We start from the raw sequence: 25,060 nt of genomic DNA, 5'->3' as shown, positions 1-25,060 counted from the left end.
TCTATTGCAATTTCCTCCTCTGTTGTCTCCCACAGGCTATGAGATGAGCCTGTGTTTTTCTCTTCTACACCATCAGATCATTTGTGTCTCATCCCAAACCAGAATGGGTCACTGCTTATTGTGAGCAAATTCTGTTAAACTAGCAATACCCTATATGGAATAAAACACTGGATGATGATGTTTCCATCTTTGATTAGCTATGCTTGAAAGAAAGAGTCAAGACTTTTAGGTCTCCACTCTAGATGGAAGTAGTATCTGGTATTAACTGTATTGTGTGAATGTGTGAGACACATGAAGACTTCTGAAAGGAACAGGAGGGAAAGAGAACGGCATAAAGAGAGACAAGCAGGGCAGGAAGGGAGAATGCAACCAGTCTGTTTCTATGGAGAGTGAAAATGTTTTTCAGAGGTAAGTAAGCATAGATATATATGGGATAAAAGCACAGACAGTAGAGGCTCAAGGTCAAACAAAGATAAATCCAAGGGGAAGACTGCTTCCAGTATTCCATGTCCCAAAGACTAAGGAAAGCAGTTTAGCAGCCATCAAATCCATGTGCATACACACACGAAAGTTCAGTTTTCAATCAGGAAACCATCTTGTCTTGCCAGTGGGCAAGGCAGGATGTCAAGATTTAGGTAAACTAAAAAAATATTTCTCAATTTTCAGGCAGTTTAGGATTATTATTGTAAGAGATATAGATTAAAATCTATGTTAATACACGTGTATATATACCTATATACACCAAGGAAAACATTACTTTCTTGGTATAATTTTCTCTGCATATTCTTCAGCTGCTTTTTCAACTCCTGGTTTTAATACATACAAAGACAGAATGCATCATTCAGCATCTTCTTGTAGTAAACTGAAACCGAATACCATAACACTTACCTTTCCATCTGAGAGCCATAAAACAAACAAATAAAAACCAGGCATTAAACATAAGCAAACCTCTCCTGCTTCAGTTCAGGACAAACCAGAGCACAAATAAATGATGTTATCACTAGTGCAATGTCCAAACTTTTCCTACAAAAGATGTTTAAATTCATATGATGCCTCTCCCTACACCACTGAGACCAAATCAACTTTAAACACACTCTTCTGGGGACAGAATCAAGTTTTCCCATCACTGACTGGCTGGGAGACTGACTCAGCTCCCTTTTCTTCTGGTGTACATGAACCTGCACTTCTTGGGTCAGCCTTCAATTGCACAAGGCAAAGCACCCAAACTAACATGAAAATTGAAATGAACAATGTCACTACATTTCTTCACAGTTATAATGACTTTGGTCTGCAATGTCTCATGTTTAACTAGTAATGTTTTATTTCAGAGCTATGTTTGAATTCTCAAAAGTCATTAGAAAAAGCAATTGTATTTTTGTTTTTATAGCAGTTATAATTTGGCAGTAGGGAAAGGCAATATGAAACAAAGTGAAATCAGTAGAACATTATATTGCCATCACACAGGAGACAGGATTCTCTTTCTATTTTGTTATCTAAACCATTAAAGAATCTTTTTCTACTGATAAACAAGTCACACCTGAAAATAATGTTTCCTGCACGATCAGCCTTCCATGCCTTCACAAGAGCAAAATCCCCTGTAATCGACTGCTCCAGAATAAAGTGACGGCCAGCAAACTCTCGCACCTACAGAGAAAAGTACACCATTGAGGACACCACTTCTTCAAACACATCTCCCATGTAATATTTATTTTATGGGGTTAATTTTACAGACTATTATATTTTGACTTCTTTTTGGACCACATAAAGTTTTATCTGAAAAACTGTAGCTCAACTGTATAATAACAGAGAAGCACAGAAAAACTGTAAACTCCAGTTTTATCATAATGTCTCTTTTGAGTGCAACAGAACAAGAATCAGATGCATATGTCTGCTGCTCCATCTGCTGGCACATCTACAAGCTAATCAAAACTGAAGTGCTAAAGCAGAACTGTTGAAAAAATCATAATCACTGCCCACCATCAGAAATGCCAAATCTAAAATGAAGTGTATTTGAGACAAAGCACTCATACCACATAATCTGAAAGGCTGAATTCCATTTGGTTTTCTCTGCATTTATGGTCAATATTTGTAATTATATTGTGCCTGAAGCCAGAATATGTAACTGACAAACAGCTAGTAGTTTAATCCTATATAGAAACATAAAAAGTATTTCTCTTAACAATGTGTAAGGTTAGAATATAGACGAATATTACTTCAGAGCTATTTAAAATTTCTGAGAGGGAAGAAGTATGACAAAAGTGTATCAGCAGTCAGGTTTTCAGTCCTGTAAAAGGAGGTCTGAACTTTTACAGAATGACACTTGCATTCAAAATGGATTTGGAGAATGCACTTGATCAAATCATGCTAGTCTTATTATTATTATTAGCCCTCCAAAATACTGAGGAGAGACTCTTCTGCCAATGTTAAAAGTAGAAGAATAATATTATCAAAACAATAAACTACTTAATAGACAAAAGACTCCTTCAAATGGTAAATGGTAAAACATAAGGACATATATGGTAAAAAAAATTAAGGGGAAAAAAAGACTAAGTTAATACTGAAAATAGTCATGCACAAAATACACTAAAACCATGGGGGCTGGAAATCACCTTTACTTGAGAGGTATTCTTGAGGTAGAATTTAATGTCGTTTGCAGCCTAATTGGAACAGACAGCATTAGCCCCATGCATTTTATCAAGTACAGTTATGGCACTGAGAAATCTCTTCACTAATTCTATGTTCAATTGCAATACAGAGCCCTTGTTTCCCACTTGGAAGTCAGACTCTTTATTTCTTTGCAGTTTCAAATACTCAGACTAAATTGCCCTTCAACTGTTAGCAAATGCGTTTCCTGGAAGTTTGTGTCAACTGAGCTCTTCCCTGCTTAACAGGAAAGTGTCCCATCTCCTCTGATGCTATACCCTCATGAAGAGCTGCAGGGCTGCTCACTTCACACCACTGTACTTATGGAGCACCTGGCCCATTAATAGGAGGTTGTTCTCAACCCTTACCATACACTGCAGTGGCCTGGTACAAGATTTTGTTTGAATACACAGCAAGCCAGGTAAGAGAACTCCCAAGTGAAGAGTAACTCAGCAAGGCAGATTTTCACTTGGACCAGTTCTTGATGCTAAGTTACCCTAAGGCTGCAAAAATTTTTTGAACACATCACAGAAGACAGATGGAAGCAGTAGGAGGAAAACTGCTGTGTCTGGTACCAGAGACATCCTGTTAACCCAATATACAAAGGTTAAACTTGTCCAGGAGATGCTTAAACTATTGTTTATCTTGGAAATATGTACTAAATTCAGTTTTCAAAGCAGAAAGCTTCTTAATAACAAATTGATGTCTTACCTCTCTCGGTTGGCTGGCAATGGCAATGGTGCCATCTTTGTTGTACTTAATAGGAGCACCTCCTTCCTGCACCAGTGTCCCATAGCCAGTACTGGTGTAAAATGCTGGGATTCCTGCTCCTCCAGCTCTAATACGTTCAGCGAGTGTACCCTATGGGAAAACATTTAAGAACTTGTCATTTGAGAACAACAACTTTGATTAAAAGCTTGCATGAATTCATTTTTACATCCTGTCATTTGGAGCTTTTCCTTCTGAATTCAGTAGACCATCACATCTATTTCTTCCTTCCATTTTAGCTCTCCTTTGTGGGATTGGTACTGGATGTGGCAGGAAATGCTTCACACACCTCCATAAATTGCTCAAGAGCTCACCATCACACAACACTCTGCCAACTCCCAAGCCCCAGCATGTCACTGTGCCTCCTTCTCCTTCAGCTTGTTTCCCAATCCATTACTCTGAAAATAGTACAGAGTTCTTCTTCTCTTTCCCACCTAGCTACCTATGCTAGAAGGTTTTTCTTTTGTACAAGTCCTAGGTATTTATGTTTCATATGCCAACATCTTAGGAAAAAACTTATACCTCACTCCAAGTTGAAATAGCCAGGCATAGCAGATTGAGAAAGGAATGAGTCCAGTGATCTGCGTTAGCTGTGCAGATACCAGGAACCTGACAGAACAACATTTCTACTCTGTTTGGCCACCCCATCTGCACTCTGCTCTGTGTCCAGCTGTATCATGGATACTAACAGCTCAAGTCCTCATCAGTCTTCATTACAGACTTATGGCCAAAGACATCTCTGCCTGCTTTTCATGAGTATTCTTTCCCAAATGTTTTTGATATTTTTCTGGATTCAAAGCAAGACAAGACAGTCAAGGTCAATTATCTAGCTTGACAGCAGGTTGCATTTTCCCCAGTTATCCTGCACAATGACTTCTGGCAGGTTTACAAAATGTTGGCAAGATGCGGATGTGAACCATGCAGTGACAAAAAGTCCCATGTTCAAAGCAGCCTTAGCATTTAAAGATCTCACCATCATCTCTCCCAACTGTGTAACAAGGACACAACAGTCCCCCATTTTGCCTAAAGTCACACCAAACTCGAAGAGCATTTTCAAAAGGCTATTTTATCTTGACACAAATATTTCAAATACCCGCATCTCCTAGCAAGTCATTAATTCACGTTACTGTTTACCACTGCACACTGTAGACCCAGTATTTTCATGCTGGATCTACACAGCTTGCCTGTGCAGTCCACAAAGCCAATCACATGTTTAAGGAGTTCAAGGTCTCCTAGATGAATGCATTGAACATTAAGTAGAGAGAAAGAGCAAACGATTTTTGAGATTTGCAACTTTCAAAACATAAGAAGTGACGAGTGCCTAGTTATTTCTATGTCAGCTGACTGGGTATAAAAGGAGCTTTTCCACCCACCTCAGTAATTCTAAGAGACATTCCCAAGAGATGGAGCCCAAGACTCTTATCTCCACAAAGACTTAAGACTGTTGCTTTTCCTTAATAGCTGCCCAAAGCCCAAAGGTTATGTGTCACCCTTGCTGTAGGCTTTAAAATTAGAGTATTAATTTCACAAAAACAGATCTCAATAGAATGTGACTGATACTCATGATTTTAGAATCTCATTGCATTCAGGCTATTTAGGTAGCTTGACAGTGCTAATCTAATTAAAACTATGGTGTTATAAAGTAAAGTTTTAAATATTGACTCATAATACAATGCAGATACTAATTTAGTTACGATTCAATGAACAAGCCCAAAACAGTTGTTTCACAATGAAACAAAATCTCCTATTTGACTGCCACCCAGTAGATGGCAGACACCACACACGTGACATCCCCAAAAGCACAACATGAGCTGCCACCAGGGAACTTGGCAACTCCCTGACTTCTTTCCCCTTATATGGGCCACAGTAACTAGCACACTTTGTGTGTTTTTCTACAATCTGGGAGGAACTACCAAAAATCAAATATTGTACAATAAAATATACATATGTATGTATGTACATATACATATGCTTGAAATGAACATAACAAGTCATTAAAGGAATTGACACAATACAACCAGACAGCTTTTAGCAGACCAGTGGCAGCCTACAGCCCATGATCCTAAGATGGCAAGTGTCATCTGTCTTCACTGCACGTCTGCACACAGGCAATACATTTGGATCGCAAAATAATTTTACAAGAGCACTTAAGTGTCATTCCACTCAGTATTTTAAATAAAAATAAATGACTAGTCTCCTAGAGACATTCCTTACCTGAGGTATAAGCTCAACTTCAAGCTCACCAGATAAAAACTGGCGTTCAAATTCAGCATTCTCTCCAACATACGATGACACCATGCGTTTTATCTGCTTAGTATGAAGCAGAAGACCAAGTCCAAAATTGTCAACACTGTGTAGAAAGACCCAGACAATATTCATAATTTATGACAGAGTTTTTGTTGTATTCAAAGCACTTGACAAACATTAATGACCTAAAAAGACAAAATAAAGTTATCTCCCCCCACTTCAGACATAAGGAATTGGAGATAAAAATAAAATTCCAGCTTTTAGGGAGGAAACATTAAAGTTACAATTAACATTTAAGACTCCAGTGCTCCAATCTCATCTCTTCCAAGGTACTGAATACATCCAAAACTTCTTTTTAAATACATTCCACATGTAACAGCTATAAATACCAACTTTGAAAGTGGTGTTGTTTTACACATGTGATCCTTTAAAAAGCATTACTAATTTCTACAAAGTCACACGTCACAACTTGGCCTTGAGTGAACAAAGACTTATTTTTTTGTTTAAACTCTCACCCCCCAGGAAAAAGAAAAATGATTGTTTAGCAGCTCAAGGAGAAGGGCACATTCACATTTATAGTGCTAGTTTGTATATAAGGTGAGAAAATATTTGTATTTAAATCCTATTACAGTAAATAATGCAATTTCTTATTGAGAAATTGCCTACTCCAGCAAAAGACATTACACTGCAGTTGGCAGTTTCTTGTGTGTGTAATAATATTGGCTTAAACTGAGTGCCAAAGATAACATACAGCATTTTTCTTGTGTCAGTGCTTCTAAATTCTGATATCGTGAAGATATTACTCTCTATTAGTTGTTAGCATTTTTGCCATGTTTGTCACCCTGTATTGTGCACTGATGGGGCAAGAACCTATTTCAAGGGTCCCTGTGACAAAGAGGCTCTGAAAAAAATGCTATTTCAATGAACATAATTAATAACATAATAATAATAATAAATAAACATAACAATAACATAAGTTAAAATATAAAAATGGAAATAAACAGACATGATATAACAAAGACACGTTTCTTTCATATTTCCAACACATTATGCAAGATGTTGGCAGAACGGTACACATGCACAAAGCTCCTCTACATTTATGTTGGTCTCTGTAACGCATTAGTGGAGAACTCAGATCTTCCACTCCCACTATGGGAAAGATGCCATGATCCAGAAGCACCTCACAAAAAGTGATGTATATCTGCACTAGTTGTCTCAATTCAGTATGACTTGATTATCCACACGATGGCTTGAGATTTCGGGATAATATTGAAAAATATTGAAAGAATGCTTTAAGAAACCCAGCCTAGTACCCACTAACTAACATGCACATGTGCTTACAATATATGCAACCTATTGAAAACACCACTCCTGACAAAGAGCTCCAAAAATGTTGTCTGTATTTTCTAATTCTATGAACTGCTTTAATGAAATATATCCCTTTCATACACAAATCTTACCCTTTTGGTATTCTTGCACCACCATGTCTACAATATTGCTTTCTTCTCTAGGTACTGTTAGAAACTGTCTTTCCACTAATGACCAGATAGAGAAAGTAATGCAATAGATAGCTTTCCTTCTATTCTCACTGCTTATACCTTACCCAAATTATGGGTAAGTACATTCCTTAACCCTGGCTTTATAAGCTGTGGTGATGTGGAAAACAAAGAATGTAAAGGAGACATGTGTAAGTACTGCAATACAAATCTATATTCCTTATACAAAAAAATAGTATCTTATCAAAATAGGTGAAAAAAAAAAAATCAAGGTACGTTGTTGAGTAAGCCAAGAGGTTCACTTAATGTATTTTAATACTCCACCACTTCAGGATCCACATCAGATATCCCAGATGCAACCTCCTGGCATCCTTTCCAAAGGCCAGATTCAAAAAGTTTACTATTATAGAGTATTCATTTTCAAATATAAAAGTGGTATTGATGAACCCACTTTCACAGCAGCAGCACTATGCTCTTGCTCACCAGTGCTGACATCCCACAGCACATGCTGCAGTGCTGCATGTGAAGGGAGCAGAACCGACACCAGATCTTCGTCTCTCACCACAATACCCGCAATGGCTGCAAGGACAGACATGCAGTCAGAAAGACTTCTCAACTGCATACATAATGAGGACCATTTTAAGGCTAGGACTATTTCAAGAAGATAGCCCTTTTCTATGCATAATCAGGCATTTTGGAAACTACATGAGGTGAAGCGAAACAAGCTTCACTCCTCTGGTTCTCTGAATTTATTTTATGTTCTCTAGATGTAAAGAACTTGGCTTATTGCAAAAGCTGGCTCCACTCTCCAACTCTGACCTATTAAAAAAAATAAAATCTAATTCTGATGCAACGTTAAAAGTGTTACAGTGCCAACGCCTTGCAAATAAAATGTGTGCTGCAAGGAAACAACCCAGATTTCTAACTCCCCACAGGAAAAAATCCAGTAGTTTGAAACTAAAAGAGCTGCGAATAGAGTAGATGGAGGAGTCTCATGGGCAATGAAATGGATTTAAAAAAAAAAAAAAGAATAAAAACAGAAATTCCAGAATTTCCTGTGTAGGAAATTCACTCAAAGAAGGACAGTCCCTCTCACAAGAACACCATCAAGCCCTGACCTCTCATTATAAAAGGTAGTAAGGAAATGTAACAGACCAACCAATATCTGATGATAATTTAAGGGGTTTGTATAACTAGAGTACTGTGTAGCAAAAGTACAGAAAAACAAAACTGCGCAGCACTTCATAGTGCAAGAACAGGCAGGGGCAGCTTAGAACTGCTTACAAACCAGAGTTTGCTATTTGTGTGTATCAATCAGGCGGTTAATGCTGCTCCTACCATTGCAAAACTTGCAAGCTATCAAACAGAAATAGGCAGACACGAGATTTCTGCATGCAGACATCTGAGTGCGCCTTCACATGCGACAGTGATGGCAACTGAGAGTCAACAGCAGATTTGTAATGGTGAAAGAAATTTCTGCCTCATTTCACTAAGATCTATAATCCTTCCTCCAACAGTCTCAGAGGGAGCTACTGGAGTCCACTTTCCTTGCAGCATTTTGCATTTCATCCTGCAGGATCCCATACAAATACACTTGGTTACCTCATCTACTACAGGCAGGTATCTTCTCTCAGGCAAAACTTTGTATTTACAAAGTTCCCTACATAAATTAGAAAGCTGCACAAATGTTGTTCTCTGTCACACTTATCCCAAGTTGTTCTTCTTGAACTTTCTCCTCACCTCAAAGGTATCCATTTTATTCAGAAATAAAATTGCAGTAAGGGTCAGTCACCGAGTACACACATCATTCAACCTTATTCCCCTAGCACAATGAGAAATTTCACCTTCAGAAAGTCATGTACCAAGAGGCTCTGCCTGATAACACAAAATTACTTCAATTCCCAGCTGCATTTCATCTTCAGAGAAGCATCACAAAATCCAATTGCTGTTACTCATATGCTTATTTTAGATGTAAATTTCTTAAAAGAAATATAGCGCTATCCATCCTTTTTAAGGATGCAATCTGCATTCAGTTTTCCAGCTAAAATAACCTTTTTGCTTTCCATGTATATCACTTTTCCTTTCATTTCCCTCCCAAAACTCATTTTGAGCAATTCAGCCTATTTCCTACGTTTTTTCCATATACTTGAATGTCCTACAAAAACAACATTTCACATAGCAGTGAAAATGTTGTACTCATTCCTATTGTCCCTACCCTTTGCTCTTTACTTGATATCACTATCCCAGAATAAAAATAAAAAACAATTTCTCATTTAGGGAAATTTCTTTCAATATAACATTTTTTATGGTGATTGTTAGTTACTTGTTCTGCCTTTCCATATTTTGCTGCTTTCTTTGTGTTTTGGTCACAAAAGTTTCTTTGAATTTTTCAGCCTAATTTATGCTGAAAATATTACCCTTAAAATACCTGCCTTGCAGGCAATGCCTCTCCTATCAAATAGTAACCATTCAAAGAAAAAAAGATCCTTTACTATGGAAAAAATACATCCTCTATATCTATTTTAAAAGCTATATTCCATCCTTGAAAAGTTTGACTAAGGTGAGTGCAATAAAAATGTGTTGCCCCAGATAGGAAGGAAAAAGGCGCGGTGGAAGTTGATACAGCTGTTACACGTGCTGTTGGAAAAGGGAAAATACACATAAGTGCTAGACAGAAAATGTGTTCCTTTACCCTCAAAATTAAGATCTCTAGACATTTCCCCATTCTTTATTAGGATGAAATATGAATCAACAGAATACATGAAATACATATAGGAAAAGAGATCTAACCTAGTACTCAAGAACACATATTCCTTGGAATCCCACCAAGACCACAAGTCACTGGCTACAAAAGATTAACATATTTGAGTTTTGGAGAATTAAACATGTTGGACAAAGAGGAGTCAACATGATACCCTACCTGACCTTTATCTTCTTGTAATTTGGGGATTGGAAGGATAGAAGGGTAACTCTATAACCCCAAAGACCATGGACTGAGAAAAAAAAGGATACAGTAGGAAACCTGGGGCAAGGCTCCACCTCAGGCAGAAACTAGCATTTCCTGCAACTTACCATTGCTGCGAAAAAGCCTGTTTATGGTTGGTCCTACTCCTGGAGAACACTTTATATAAAAACAGTATTCTGCTTCTGGAGATGCATGCGCAGTCTCTCTAGGCATTTGGCAGGTCTGAGTGTTGCACAACTATGCATGAAACTTGATAAGAAATGGATCTGTTCCAGAGCTAGAAATTTTCGTGGCAAGAGGCTGCAAGCGGGATGGGGAAATGATTTCCTTCACCATTCTTCACTTAAGAGGCTTCATCCTATCTGTTTTACTTTGTAACATCAGCTTTTCAGTCTTCAAAAGGATCTGCTCCAAGTTACATGCAATTACATCTCCCAACAGGTCCATACTTCCTAGGGAAGTCCAGGTATGCTCCCCAACTTAAGGAAAAGTATCAACCACTACCTGTTTGGCATTTCTTAGTAAGAGAGCATTAAGCTTTCAGGCTTAGAGGGGTGCCTGACCATAGCATGAAACTTCACCAACATCAAAAAAGGTATGGAGCTAAAGATACCATCTGAGTTCTTAGTGATGCACATCCATAGGTCATCAAAAATAATCATAAAGTATAATCCTGGCAACACCGTAAAGTGATCCCTTGTAGCCATTGTGCAGAAAACTAGTAGATGCCTACTAGATAGAGTTTGCCAGATGACACCGAACAAAGTGCAAGCACACCAAGGGTAAAATAAGTGTGGACAATCACCCATAAAACAGATCTTGATGACTCATCTTTCCCAGTCTTCTAGCTGGCTCTTAACAGTGAGACTACATTCCACAATAATCCCCCATGTGTTACACTGGAAGATTACTAAGAAGTCAGCTCAGAGGAAATTGTTTCCTCTCCTTTTCTGTCCTTCACTTCCATTAGGGTACATAGAATGATGGCAAGATGAGGAATGGGAGTCAATTAGCAGAGAGAAGAAAACAGATTTGATTAATAGGAAGGTAAATTAGACAGAGGCATAATGTTTATTTGACCTATTGATTCTTGAGACACTGCCTTCAGCCACCTTTTTCTTTCATTTTTCCTATGATATTTTCCCATCTGTCCTACTGGAAACTGCTTAATGGAAAGCGGAAAAGAGAGGCAGAAGCTCTCTGAGGGAAGGTGACTGAGAAAAGAGGAGGAAGACGGAAGTATGGGTGCTGTCATACACTCAGGCAGTCCTGGTTGGGAGAAGGAAGAGGCAGGACAAAAAACAGGGCAGAAACCACAGAAACAGTCTCACCACTTTTTCAGCCCATGGCAAAGGACAAAAGAAACAGTGCACTGAATCTGTCACAGCTCAGCAGCCTGGGACAACTTCCACTTTAGAGGGGAGAAAGAAGAAAGAAAATAATGGAGCCCACAGTTGCTGGGAATCACGAAGCCCTGCCTGCTAGTTAGGGTGACCAAGCCTTAAACTCCCTCTACTCCTTGTCTGCAGTGCTTGCACTGCACTCTTCTTCCTCCACTACAAAAGCCTTCTCAGGGGAACTCTGTCCTCTCTGCTCTGATAACTTCATCTTGGCTCCTTCCCCCCAGCAAAATGGCAATTTTCTTCTTCCACCATCCTCCCCCAAAAACAATGCTCCACTCCGGTAAGAATGACAAATGCAGGCATATAGGCCAAGTCCATCAAAAGGATGCAAAGGAAAATAATTTTGAAGAGGACATCTACTGTACATTGCATGGTTACATCAGCAGCAAGGTCTCCTCTTCCCACATTCCTTTCTGCTATAAAATGGCATACTGTGTTTTTTTACAACAAATAAAATAACTCTAGTTACAACTTTTAAAATTTACCATATTTTTCCTTCACTGTGAAGTTACAGGGTATAGACATAATCTGGTAAATATTTGGATTTCTTTATGAATGCATCATACTCCAAAAGTCTCCTGGCTGAAAACTAGGTTTAACTTTTATTGTCACTTTTCTAAAACCAAGCTGACACAGTTCATCGACCATGCTGAGTTCTATATCTATTTTGTCTTCATTTGTAATCACAACCAGAAAGTCATCTGCACAGCTGACTTCTCAATAATTTCATGTAGTGCAGAGTTCAGTACAATTCATCCTACTAAAATCCTAAATAACGTCCACAAAGAAATTAGCAAGATCACCTGGTCAGATTTTCAGGGATTGCAGTCTTACAGTAATTCAACAGCTGCAATAAAGCATCTGATTAGATTCTTTACGATGAGTGGAGATGATTAAAAAAATATAAACTGCCTCAAATCATGAACTTAATAATGAAAATATCTTATAAACCTTGCCTCATCAGCTCTCTGAACCAAGAGATTGTCAAATCCATGCCATTAAAACCACATGACACCTTATACTGTGTGAAAAAGCTTATCAACTTTCTGTGAATTTGGAATGCAACTTCTATCTGACAGTATTTTTAAATATCTTTTAATAAACATAAGTAATATAAATATAAATAAGTAAATATAACATATATAAAAAAGTAATAATAAGCATGGAAATAAGCTGTAAGAGTCACATACGCAAGAACAAACAAGGAGTCTGTGGCAAAGACGGCAGACACATTTTGTTTGTAACAGAAGCATACAATTCAAAGCAATGACTGAAAAATGAGATAAACTTTAACATACATAACATTTATTAATCCTGCCTTAAATTCAAGATATTTAGGAATATAAGAATACCTTTTGTGTTTTAGCAAATGAGGTGCATTAATTTTACCATTGCACCTGTGCCATAGAGCAGTGCTAATCTCAAGGTTTGGCAACTACAAACAGCCCATTAGAAAAACAAAGGTATTACGTTGAATAGAACTAAATAAGTGAGCTCAGGCATCATGACCAACAGTTCAAATATTTATTGCAAAGCTATTTTCTCTTTACTAACGCATTACATGAGCACAGAGACCAAAGGTTCAAAAAGCTGATAATGTCTTTTAAGCAGACAGTCTGAACTTGTGATAATCTGACAGCATGCTCCCTATCTCCTTTTAGATGATCAGACAGGTAATTAGTAATTAAGATATTAACTGTGACTGCTCTATTTTTACCATAAGTGAAATCCTACTGTTCAACCCTATTGCTTTCAAAAAGAATGCATACTTAAGTTTCAAAAGCAGACAGCCCAGAGGGAAGTAGTTCATGCAAGTCCGATGATGTGTGCAAGTAGCACAAGTAATAGACTGTATTTTCACCAAATACAAATTCAGCCTATTGAGGTGGTAGAGACAGAAGTGTTGATCTCAGAATGTGATTAAAGGAAAATTAGTTATTCTTTTCATTGAGAAAAATAATTAAAAATAATAATTTGGTACCAATTTCTTAAACTTTCTTTTTAAATATTTGGCTATGTTGACAAGAACATAGCTTTTCTTGCAACACAGATCCTGAAACAAGAGATCTGACAATCTGCATTAGGGAAGTCTTAGCATAAGCTGACCTGAAACGCCTAAGTCCACTGTAACTTGAAATCAATGCAACAAGACAAGACAAAGTCACAAGAAGATGAAAAAACAGTCATGGGCAATAACGCATTGTATACTAATCACAACTATGTTGGGAATTTACTAAACCAAAGTTTAAAATAAGGACCTACTGACACACGTGGAGCAAGCCAAATTTACAAAATAACGCAGAAAAAAAAAAGATAAAATGAATTTTAGTAGCTTACTAAGTCAGAATCCTCTAAATTCAAAGGGCTTATAATAACACGGTGTAGAGAAACATTTAAAATATGAACAACGCAGGCAAAACAAGTTATAAGGGAAGGTGTGAGAGGTTGCATTTTAGAAGCACACCCACCCATCGTGGTATCTTTCACTATCTCCCTGGTTCACAAGCTTCAGTTTCCCCTGCAGCAAGTTGTGTAAATACCAGAGATACTGGATATTTGTACTGCTTCCCTTTTAAACACTTTGCCTTGCTTGGTTTGGCAAAAGAGTAACTACTCTTAAAGGTGCCGTTTCATTAGCCAGCAGACAGTGTACGCGCTAGCAGAACGCACAGCAACAGACACTAAGTTTAGCAGTATGATGTTTCTAACTAGGGTACCTAAAAGCATCCCATAAACTACTGTACCACCGGTCCTTGGCAAGCCTTTCAAAGGCCAAAACAAGGACTTTACCTGCCAACAACTACATGATTCGAACATGGATTTGCAGAAGTAATTTCCTCCTGCAAATACACTGTAGCACAGAACAGTAGTGTGTGAACATGTGAATATTCTACTCCTTTAAAGTTGTTTCCAGACGCTGCCAAGCATTTCTAGGCTTTGCTGAACCTTCTTTCCAGCTAATAGAGAGCTGGTGAGAGCATTTCGGGACTTCCTACTTACTGCTTGCAGCTGGATGTAAGTGAAGCACTGTCTCCATTGCTGCTATTTTAGTTATAAGCAGATAGCTCTGTAACACATTTTGTGGTTCACGCATATTGAAAGACATGTGACTTAATCCACCGTTCTCCAGAATAGGCTGTCTGTCTACATACTTGGCTCCTTCCCTGCTCCAATTACAAGTAGCCAGCTAAACCCACTGCAGGATGAGAAAACCTAACCAAAACCAATTACCTCCTGTTTGCTGGAAGAGCTGGAGGGAGAAGAGAAAGCAGCTGCAGTCAGGAAGATGAAATGCAGCAGGGTATCAACTGCAGCACAACCAAAGGCGCCAAAGCAAAACACACTGAACCAGAGGCATCTTGGAAAGTGGCAAATTACTCATCCCCTGACATCTTGAGATTACAGGAACAATTCACCTTTTGAATACTTTGCTGCAGGTTATACAACTGCTGTACTACTTCAGTTTTAAAGTCAATTTATTAACATTGAAATACTTGATAATATCACTATGCTTTTTGGCATGGTATTAAAGATGCTTAATGGTAGCAATGGCTGTAATGAGGATTCTGACTTTATTAATTATGACCTCTGTGACTTAATCTGGTTCTCAAATCCTAAAGAACTACAGCAGGCTGAGTTCCATATAATAGTAATACAACAAATAAAAACAATAGATGAGACTATATTTTATTACTAATTTCAAAATAAATTATACTGTTCACCATGAAAGCAAAACCAGGATTTTTACAAACTAGACTTTATGAAAAACCTAGATTCCCTCTGGCATTTTCAAAGCACCACACTGTTCTGTGAGGAGCTTACCAAACTTCCAAGAATGTTCCCAGAAAACTAGTTTCAAGGAAAAAGGAATTAAGTTTTGCTTTCCCACCAGCAACCAAATGTTTTACAGATTTTACTCCAGCCTCAAAATCCAAAGAATTTCCAGGAAAGTTAGCATTATTCAAGGAAAATTAATTCTAAGAAAATGTCAGCTTCTCCATTCTGTCCCACAATGCTTCTCTTCATTTTTCATCACTTCCCTCCCAGAAGCATCTGTGCAATGTCTTTATCTACATCACGTGCATCATTCAGAAATAAGACTACAAGAAAAGAGAACGATCTCTAAGTGATTGATCTTTCCACTGAAAATGATCTTGTTCCTTTCTCTCTCCTTGTTACCATCCAGCAGAAATTGTTTCCCACGTAAGTCTGAGTTTGACTGTGTATGTGTCAAATACAAATATAAATCATATCTGTTTTCCAACGAATGTGCAATTGCAAGCATGAAGCACTGAACAAAATAAAGATCAACACATTGTGATCTTCAGCCTCAGAAGCCTGGACTATATATATAGAGGAAATAAATCTGTGGGTTTTGATGGTGTTCTGATTCAACTTGAGTTAAATACAGACGGGTTAAAATCAAAACAGACTGATATACAAATCTATGGACAAAGTATATGGGAGGTGTAATGATACAGCTGAAAATAGCACAAGCATTATAAGATAAATCCCACCTAATTCACTTCTTTGGCAAGGCTGGACGAATTGAGAGAACCAGGTTTTACATCTATTTTCATTTTGTGTGAAGAACAACATTCTTTATACCCAAACAACCTTTCTGGTTCACATAAACTTCTCTCTCTTTTATTCTAATGTAGGTACAGAAGAAAACAGTTTCCTGGTTTGTTTGGTTTTTTTTTTTCCCCTAAAAATCTTGTTCTGCAATTGGATAAAGGTTGAGCTTCTACAGAACAGATGGCAGACTTTACAACCCAAGGAAAGGGTTCATAATTGCAAGCATTAATTAAGTTCCATGAAAACAATAAAATATTCTCAGTATTCTTTCATCACAAATGCAGCATTCAAAAGAAAAACAAGTTCACAGAAATATAATAACACTGATATTACGACTTGCTGAAAGTATGCAACATTATAAAAACAAACAAACAAAAAGAGAATGCTCACAAACTATCTTCCTTACCAACTGGGGTGTGTAACCTCAGTACATCTAGCCATGAGAAGACTTTTTTCACAAGTGAATAGAGTTTAGGATGAGCTCCCTAATCAAAGAAAATTTTCTAAAGAAAGTACAATGCCACCAGCAGACATCAGTCTTCCAATATTCTTTAAATCTACAATGAACTAAATTACACTGGAATTATGATGTTGCTGAAGGTGACATTTAATAGAATAAGTCACTGAACCAAGGTTAGGACCACCTGCAGATGCTAGTCATCCAACAGCACTGCAAAGAACAGAACACCATTCTTATTGACCAGTCTGATTTCAAATACAAGTCATTATATTATGCATATCAATATTTTTATTTAATTTCATTTCTGTTTTAACAATGCACTGCAACAGAAGTGGCTGTAGTTATTTCTCTGTATGAAGATCATTAGGTATTGTGGAGTCTACTACAATGAACAGTTTGTGTAAAAATTAGCACAAATAAGAAGATAAGAAATCATGTGTAAAATAATTATTCTTATTGTCAACCCCATACGAATTTCTTAATGGGCAAACATTAAAAAAAAAAAAAAAAAATTCCATGACCCACTGAAGAGGCTCTCCATTCTTTCATCATAAATATTCTCCACTGTCATTGTATTGTTTGGGGTTTTATTTAACAGAATTACAAAAAGAATGTCAGAAAGCATCAAATGTAGGTTAAAAAAATCCCTATACGGAAATTCACACACATACAAAAAATCACCGATATTACATTTAAAGCATCTAAGTCAGAGTTTTCAGTTACAGACAACCAGTTGTACGTATATAAATATACATAACTGCCATGTTCTAAACCAGTGACAACTGCTTCCTGACAAAGCCAAGTATACACACAGTATTGTACTTTCTGGGCTCATTCAAAAAAATAACACTTTCAAGAAAAGCTGTATGGTTAATATGAAAATTCTTATGATGAAGAGTAAGACTTTTTCATATATATCAGCATTTTCACATGAACAGAATATTTAATCTGTACTTACTGAATGCCAGACATATGAATACATACCCTGCATTGTTACTGACTGCTGTTAATTCCTTTACTCCAGTCTTCAGCAAACCCCCAATGAGGTTTTCAGGAATCCCACACAATCCAAAACCTACACAAAACAGAACAAAATTGAATATGTAACAAGTGTTTGAAAGAACACTGTTTAATCCAAATCTGAGAATATGCACTGTTTCATTAAAAATCTTTTCTGCGTAGAACAAGTTCCTGAGTTGACTAAATAAACCAACACTTCTGGAAAGAGTTGCATACTAGTACTGGAATCTCCCAGTCACTAGATGCTTCCCAGTTTGGATGAAAGCCATTTTATCATCAGAGATGCTCACACACAAAAGGCCTTTGCAAAAGGACTCCAGGACCCTGGCTCTCCTGATGTGTATCATAATCACTGTACTCATTATTCCTCCTTCTCTGTCTACCAACTAACCTTCACTCCGTTGCTGCAGATAATAAGTCAAACAGAAGAAGCAAGGAGTTCTGGCACACAGCTCAGCCTATAATTAGGTGATAAAAATCTGGGAATCTTAACACTCTCTGGAAAATGTGTAACTGGAGTACAGTAACCTGGATCTCCACCCAGGCTGAGGTGCCTCACATTCCTATGCAACTCCATTATGCAACAACCCAGTATGCCTAAAATGAAATACCATGCCACATTTGAGACGTCTAAGTCTCAGGCCAGGCTCCAACACTACAACACTCCCGAGGGATGTGGGACAGGCAAATAGTAAAGTCAGGACCCTGGATTTTAAGAAAGCCAACTTCCACTTCTTCAAGGAGTTAGTCAACAGAATCCCCTGGGAAACTGCCCTCAGGAACAAGGGAGCAGAACAGAGCTGGCAGATCTTTCCATCGAACACAAGAGCTTTCAATCACCAGGTATAAGAAATCAGAACAGAAAGGCAGAAGGCCAGTGTGGCTGAGTCAAGACTTGCTGGTCAAACTAAAGGGGAAGAAGGAAATGCACAGGCAGTGGAAGCAGGGACAAGTGTCCTGGGAAGAGCATGACACTGACTGGTTGTGCAGAGATGGGCTCAGGAAGGCCAAGGCACAGCTGGAGCTGAACTTGCCAAGGGACACAAAGAGTAACAAGAAGGGCATGTACAGGTGTGCTAACCAGAAAAGGAAGGTCAAAGAAAGCGCACTCCCCCAATGAACATGACTGGCAAACTGGTAACAATGGACAAGGAGGAGGCTGAGGAACTCAACAAACTTTTTTGTCTCCGTCTTCACTGGCAAGCTTTCTTCCCCCACCTCACTAGTGGATGGACCTCAAGGCAGAGAAAGGGTAAGTAAAGTCCTTCCCACTGTAAGAGCAGATCAGGTTCATGACCACTTAAGGAATCTGAACATACATAAGTCTATGGGACCTGATGAGGTGAATCCCAAAGTCCTGAAGGAATTGGTTGACGTTGCTGCCAATCCACTCTCCATGATATTTGAGAAGTCGTGGCAGTCAGGTAAAGTCCCTGGAGACTGGAAAAAGGGAAACATCATACCAATTTTTACAAAGGGTAGAAAGGAGGACCCCGGAAACTATCAACCTGTCAGCCTCCCCTCTGTGTCTGGGAAGACCGTGGAGCAGATCCTTCCACAAGCTATGCTAAGGCACATGGAGGACAGGGAGGTGATTCGAGACAGTCAGCACGCCTTCACTGAGGGTGAGTCCTGCCTGACCCACATAGTGGCCTTCTCTGATGGAGTGACTACATCAGTGGACAAGGGAAGGACTACAGGAAGGCCATCTATCTGGACTTCTGTAAGGCCTTTGACAAGAGTCCCTCACAATATTATTTTCTCTAAATTGGAGAGGTATGGATTTGATGTGTGGACTGCTTGGTGGATAAGAAATTGGCTGAATGGTCACATCCAGAGGGTTGTGGTCAATGGCTCAATGTCTGGATGGACACTGGTGACAACGGATGTCCACAGGGGTCTATACTAGGACAAGTACTGTTTAATATCTTCATCAATGACATTGGGATTGAGAGTACCCCCAGCAAGTTTGCAGATGACACCAAGCTGAGTGGTGCAGTTGACACACCTGAGGGATGAGATGTCATCCAGAGGGACCTGAACAAGCTCGAGAAGTGGGCCCATGTGAACCTCAGGAAGTTTAACAAGGACAAGTGCAAGGTCCTGGACCTGAGTTGGGGCAACCCCTCATATCAGTACAGGCTGGGGGATGAAGGGATTGAGAGCAGCCCTGCTGAGAAGGACTTGGGGGTGCTAGTGAATGAAAGATTGGACATGAGCTGGCAATGTGCGCTTGCAGCCCAGAAGGCCAATGGTATATTGGGCTGCATCAAAAGGAGCATGGCCAGCAGGTTGAGGGAGGTGATTCTGTCCCTCTGCTCCACTCTGGTGAGACCCCACCTGAAGTCCTGTGTCCAGCTCTGGAGCCCTCAGCACAAGAAAGACACGGACCTGTTGGAGAGGCCAGAGAAGGCCATGAAAATTATCAGAGGGCTGGAACATGCCTGCTGTGTGGACAGGCTGAGAGAGCTGGGGTTGTTCAGCCTGGAGAAGTGAAGGCTCCAAGGAGACCTTATTGCCGCCTTTCAATACTTAAAAGGGCCCTACAGGAAAGTTGGGGACAGACTTTTTAGCAGGGCCTGTTGTGACAGGACAAGGGGTAATTGTTTTAAACTAAAGGAAGAAAGATTCAACCTAGATATACGGGAGAAATTTTTAACAGTGAGGGTGGTAAAATACTGGCCCAGGTTGCCCAGAGAAGTGGTAGATGTCCCATCCCTGGAAACATTCAAGGCCAGGCTGGACACGGCTCTGAACAACATGATCTGGTTGAAGATGTCCCTGCTCATTGCTGGGGGGCTGGACGAGATGAGCTTTGAAGGTCCCTTCCAACCCAAACTATTATATGATTCTATGAACTACTAGCATTTCCTTCCTGACCACTTAGCCTCAGGTCTTCTTTTGTTCCAAGAGAAACAAAAAATACAATAATTCTTCCTAGAAGACATTTTGCTTCATTACATATCTCCAGTGAGGTTTCCCATGTTTTATAACATTACTTTCATTACTTCTTCAGTACTGAAAATGGCTTATAACCTACCAAACAGAGAGATGACTCTTCTTTAGATTGAACAGCATGAAACTGCGAAATCATCTAGAACATTCAAAAGCTCAAGCCACAGTGAAAGTGAGTATGACACATCTTCTTGACTCTTCTGGAAATGCTTCACGTAACCACTTAGTGCAACGTAGATTAGTATTATCTTCACTTCCTACAGCCAGGAACAGGTTAGGCAACTTCTTCAAGGTCACAGAGACCCAGCAAGTAGGCAGATAAAGAATATAGAGAATGCTACCATAAACATAATCAAACCAAATTTTATTTCTTCACCATCTGAAATAACAATGCCCAAGTTGGTACAAGTAAAGTCTAACACTTCACTAATGGCGAAAAAAAAGCTAATGATTTTTCTGAGATTTTTTCCCTCCCCTAAGAAACAAACTTGAATTTTCTCATGGAAAGAGTCTGCCCCTCATTAGCAGAGTATGAAATCACTTGTTTAAAATATGCTCACAAGTATATGGACTCTCAAATTAGTTAATATTAAAGGAAACACCATAAAACAGTAAAAAGTATCTCATTAACAGAACATGTGATTGCATCCGTAAATAATTTAAATATTTACCACCAACAAGTATAGTTGCCCCATTGGGTATATCTTTTACAGCTTCAACAGGATCAGTATAAAATTTGGTGTTGCGATGACAGCTGGTAGAAAAAAAGCATCCAGAAATCTGGAACATTGAAAGAAACAAGTGAATGAACATAGAGCATTATATAGTAACTTTATAACCATGATCATGCCTCTGGCTAGGTAAGGGTGAAAACATATTAAAAAAAAAAAAGATATTGCTACTGTAAACACTATACTTTGTGGGGGAGGGGAGAGAAGGGTTCAGGTCTCCATAACAAGGACTCTGTTGTCTCTCTACCCTCCACATCAGCCATATTTTATGGCATTCATACATATTATGAAGGCTTTAGGCTTAATATGAGCTGCATCGATTTGACAATATCCAAACAGATTTTAAATTTCTTAATTCCATCCTAAACTGCAGACATATTGTTACTCATTCTGAACAGATTCACAAATGTGATTCCTCAGCACAAGTTAGACCAACTCAAAGACTGCTCTAACCTATATATTGCTACTTGTAGTTTCAAAGATATCCAGACACTAAACATAACCAGAAATTGCTGAAGCAGAGAGCCAACACCAGCATAAAATTTGAGTAGAGGCCAAGGAACAATATGAAGTATGTTGCTGCGCTGGCAGTATAGTAAACAGGTACTCTCTTCAACAGAGTGAACCTTCCCCCAGCTTCCTAATACAGTCTTGGAGCTCTTTGTGTTGTTGAGCAACAGCCCAGAATCTGGGGGACTCACAAGAACTGATGAAATAGGGAGGGCAAGAGGGAAATCAATACAAACTCCATTCCCAAATCTAGACTTTACAGTACAAAGCCATTATACTGCAAATATTATAAAGTTCCATTACATTCTTGGGTCACAGCTATTCTAACCTTTCTTTTTCTTCTTCTTCTCTAAATATTTTCCACTAATACTATCATGCATTAATACTTATCAAGTACTGTCAAGGCACCAGCAGCAATTGACTTTTAAGGCAGTACAATGACACAGTCTCCATAAACTGAGATCATTTGGAAGTTAAAATACTGCCTACTGACGTTTCCACTCTAATTTGATAGTAGAAGTGAAAAATATACTGGGAAAGAGGGATAAGAATGAGTGAATAAATAATAAACAAGCTAATCAATACACGTTCTAAAGACAACAGCCTAATTCTTTCCTAAAGAGCTGACTTAAGATCCAGTAACAACCAGGGAAATAATTTTTGGCTCAGTTTCAAGATTACATAAGCTGCCTTCTTCATAAAATTAAGTCTGCAAGAGTTTTATACTGAATATTGAGAAAACCTTTCTTAATGGAAGCTTATCTGCTTCTCAGTGGAAACACTGATGTTCCTCTGCATTGATGGGCTCAAAAAAAATACCAGTACATGCATCATGAGGAACAGTGTCAGCTGGGAAAGACTAAAAGACCCTTCACCACACTCAATTATACCATGACTATTTATTTCAGGAATATCTTTTCATAATGACAATAAGACTGCAAAGAGCACCTCTTCTGGTTGCATTCAGTAGGCAAGTGACAAAATGAGTATTAAGTGCTGGCAGCCTCAGGAGCCCCAGCAAAACAGGGCTGCAAGTAGGCACGAGGGCCAGGGCTGGAGGGTGGCCAGGCCACTGGCGTGTCCCTGCACCCACACAGAGGAAAATATTTTCAAGAGGCCACATGACACCTTTTCCTTAATCTTCCCAACTGCCTGTAACAGTGAGGAAGAACAGAGCAGCACATGTTACATGCGTTTATTCCCTGGTTGAATGTCCCAAATGAGGGTATCTGCCTCTCTATACTAAAGATGTTCTTTTCAGTCCCTTTTACTCCCACTCTGCTATTTGAGAGCAAAGGGCTTTCAGGGAGCTGAGGTGCCAAGGATCACCCACCCACCCCTGCACACCTGGCCAGCAAGCTAAGACCTCAGGAGGTGGCTGCAACTCTGGCAGCCCAGGTTTAAGAGAAAAGTAACCTGGAGACAGATGTACTCCTAGAACAATCAACAAAATCCAAGTACATTTTATAGAAGAGCAAAATATAATTTAGCAAAACGACAACTGAATAAGCTGTAATTATTTGTTCATACAGACACCAGAAAGAGTAAACACAGCAACGAGAAGGAGACTAGATGAGGTGTTTCAATTAAAATAAGAAAAGCCACAGAAGCAACTCCAGCTTCAGAAATAAAAAAATAACTCAGCTATTGTTACACGTGGGCTGGAAACCATTAGATCAGTGAGGTTTGGCAGAAGCTTCCCCCAGGAAGAGCAGAACAAGTAGGCGAGCTAGCTGCACAGCTCAACTCCACGCGTTTATGAATGGCAACATTCGGCGGGGTGACAGGGGCTCTGCTGTCCGGCCGGGGCTCTGCCCGCCTGCGGCGGCAGCCAACCCCAGCAACGACCGGCCTGGCGGGAGCAGGACTGAAATACACAGTAGCACACTGTAACTGCGCCGCGATGTCAAACACAGGGAAAATTTAAAAAAAAAAAAAAAAAAAAATCAACCTCAAAGCCCAACCTTCGAGCCCGGTCACCCAAGGGCACCGCATCCCAACCCGGGGCGGGGGCCAGGCCTGTCCCGGGGCCTGCTCTGCCGCAGCGCCCGCGGGCCTCGCTCGTGGCAAACCCGCCGGACTAACGTTAGAAAAAAACAAAGCCCATCGCTTCCACAGGGACGCGGGCAACGTCGCTTTCGGGGCTGCAGGGCGGCCGCACGCCCCCGCGGGGCCGGCCCCGCACGACTCCCCCGCCCGTGAGAGATGTCGACCCGCGACGGCTGGGAGGGCGGCCCCGCCGCGGCGGGTACCCTCGCCAAGGTCACCGCAACCGGGGCGGGCGCGGCGGCGAAGGCCCGACGGGCGAGGGAACGCGGAGGGGGCGCGGGCATCCGGCGGGGCCGGCCCGGGTGGAGGAGCGCGGCCGACATGGGGTCCGGCTGTCTCGCCGCCCCGCCTTACCTCAGCCCCGGCGGCCCGCGTCCGCGCGGCGGGAAGGAGGATGCGGCGGCCGAGCGGCTGCAGGAGGAATTTGAGCGCCGCCATCTTCGCGCTGTGCGGCTGTCTGAGCGGGGAGCGGACGGGCGGCGGGCTGGGCCGGGACGGCGGGTGCTGCTGTCGGACGCCGGGGCCGGGCGAGCGGGAAGGCGCAGGGCGGCGAATCCCGCGGGCGGAGGGAGGGTGAGGGGCTCGGCCCTGACGTCCACTGACGTCGGTTGCGCCCGAGGCGGGGCCGCCGCCACCGGGGAGCCGGTAACGGGCGGGCACGGTGGCGGCAGTTCCTCCGCAGGCGGCGGCACCCCGGGCCGTGAGGCAGCCATGCAGCCCGCGAGCCGGGCGCTGCCCCTCTGGGGTCCGGCGGCAGGGCCAGGCGGGGGGAGCAGCCCCCACTGCGGGGGCCTCGGGAGCAGAGGCAGCACCCCCGACCCTGCGGGAACATAGAGCCCGCAGCGGTTTAGTTCTCAAATCCCTCAGATCCACGGAAAACACACGTGGACGACCCCCTTTGTGATACAAGTCGTTACAGTTTTAAAGGGTGGATTTTGTTCAGTTTTCCTTCCGATCCTCCATTACTTTCACAGAGGGACAACTCAGATGCACCACCACAGATGCCTCTGGGTGAAGCTACGGTGGCTTAAATTTCTGTCCTGTCACTTTATGATGGAGGACTAACATCACAAGAATCAAATTAAGGACAGAGGCTTTGAATGGTTAAGTTTCTGATGCACAGTCCTCGGGGTGAGCCAGGCTCCAGCAAGCACATGGTCTCCACCGCTCACTTGGTTGCTATGTTTGGGTGGGAAAATATTACTAGAATAGATGTATACTTCTTTAACACCCAC

The 25,060-nt window shown here is 40.5% G+C and overlaps 1 protein-coding gene across 1 annotated transcript in view; it reads right to left on the bottom strand.

Moving 5' to 3' along the window:
• Positions 1–24,433, bottom strand: part of OXCT1 (3-oxoacid CoA-transferase 1) — an 87,746-nt gene extending 63,313 nt beyond the window's left edge. Inside the window, exons 1-6 of the mRNA XM_082074785.1 lie at positions 24,180–24,433; positions 21,207–21,315; positions 17,545–17,635; positions 5,626–5,761; positions 3,355–3,504; positions 1,538–1,644 (exon numbers count right to left, since the gene is read on the bottom strand). Of these exons, the coding sequence (XP_081930911.1) occupies positions 1,538–1,644; positions 3,355–3,504; positions 5,626–5,761; positions 17,545–17,635; positions 21,207–21,315; positions 24,180–24,263 (677 nt within the window). The 5' untranslated portion in view covers positions 24,264–24,433. The remainder of the gene's footprint in view (positions 1–1,537; positions 1,645–3,354; positions 3,505–5,625; positions 5,762–17,544; positions 17,636–21,206; positions 21,316–24,179) is intronic.
• Between the last annotated feature and the right edge of the window lie 627 nt (positions 24,434–25,060).

The sequence above is a fragment of the Streptopelia decaocto genome (genome assembly GCF_964273445.1).
Source record: "Streptopelia decaocto genome assembly, chromosome: Z".
In the NCBI taxonomy this organism is placed as follows: domain Eukaryota; kingdom Metazoa; phylum Chordata; class Aves; order Columbiformes; family Columbidae; genus Streptopelia; species Streptopelia decaocto.
Note: the sequence above shows the minus strand (reverse complement) of the source record. Positions and strands in the feature narration are given on the sequence as shown.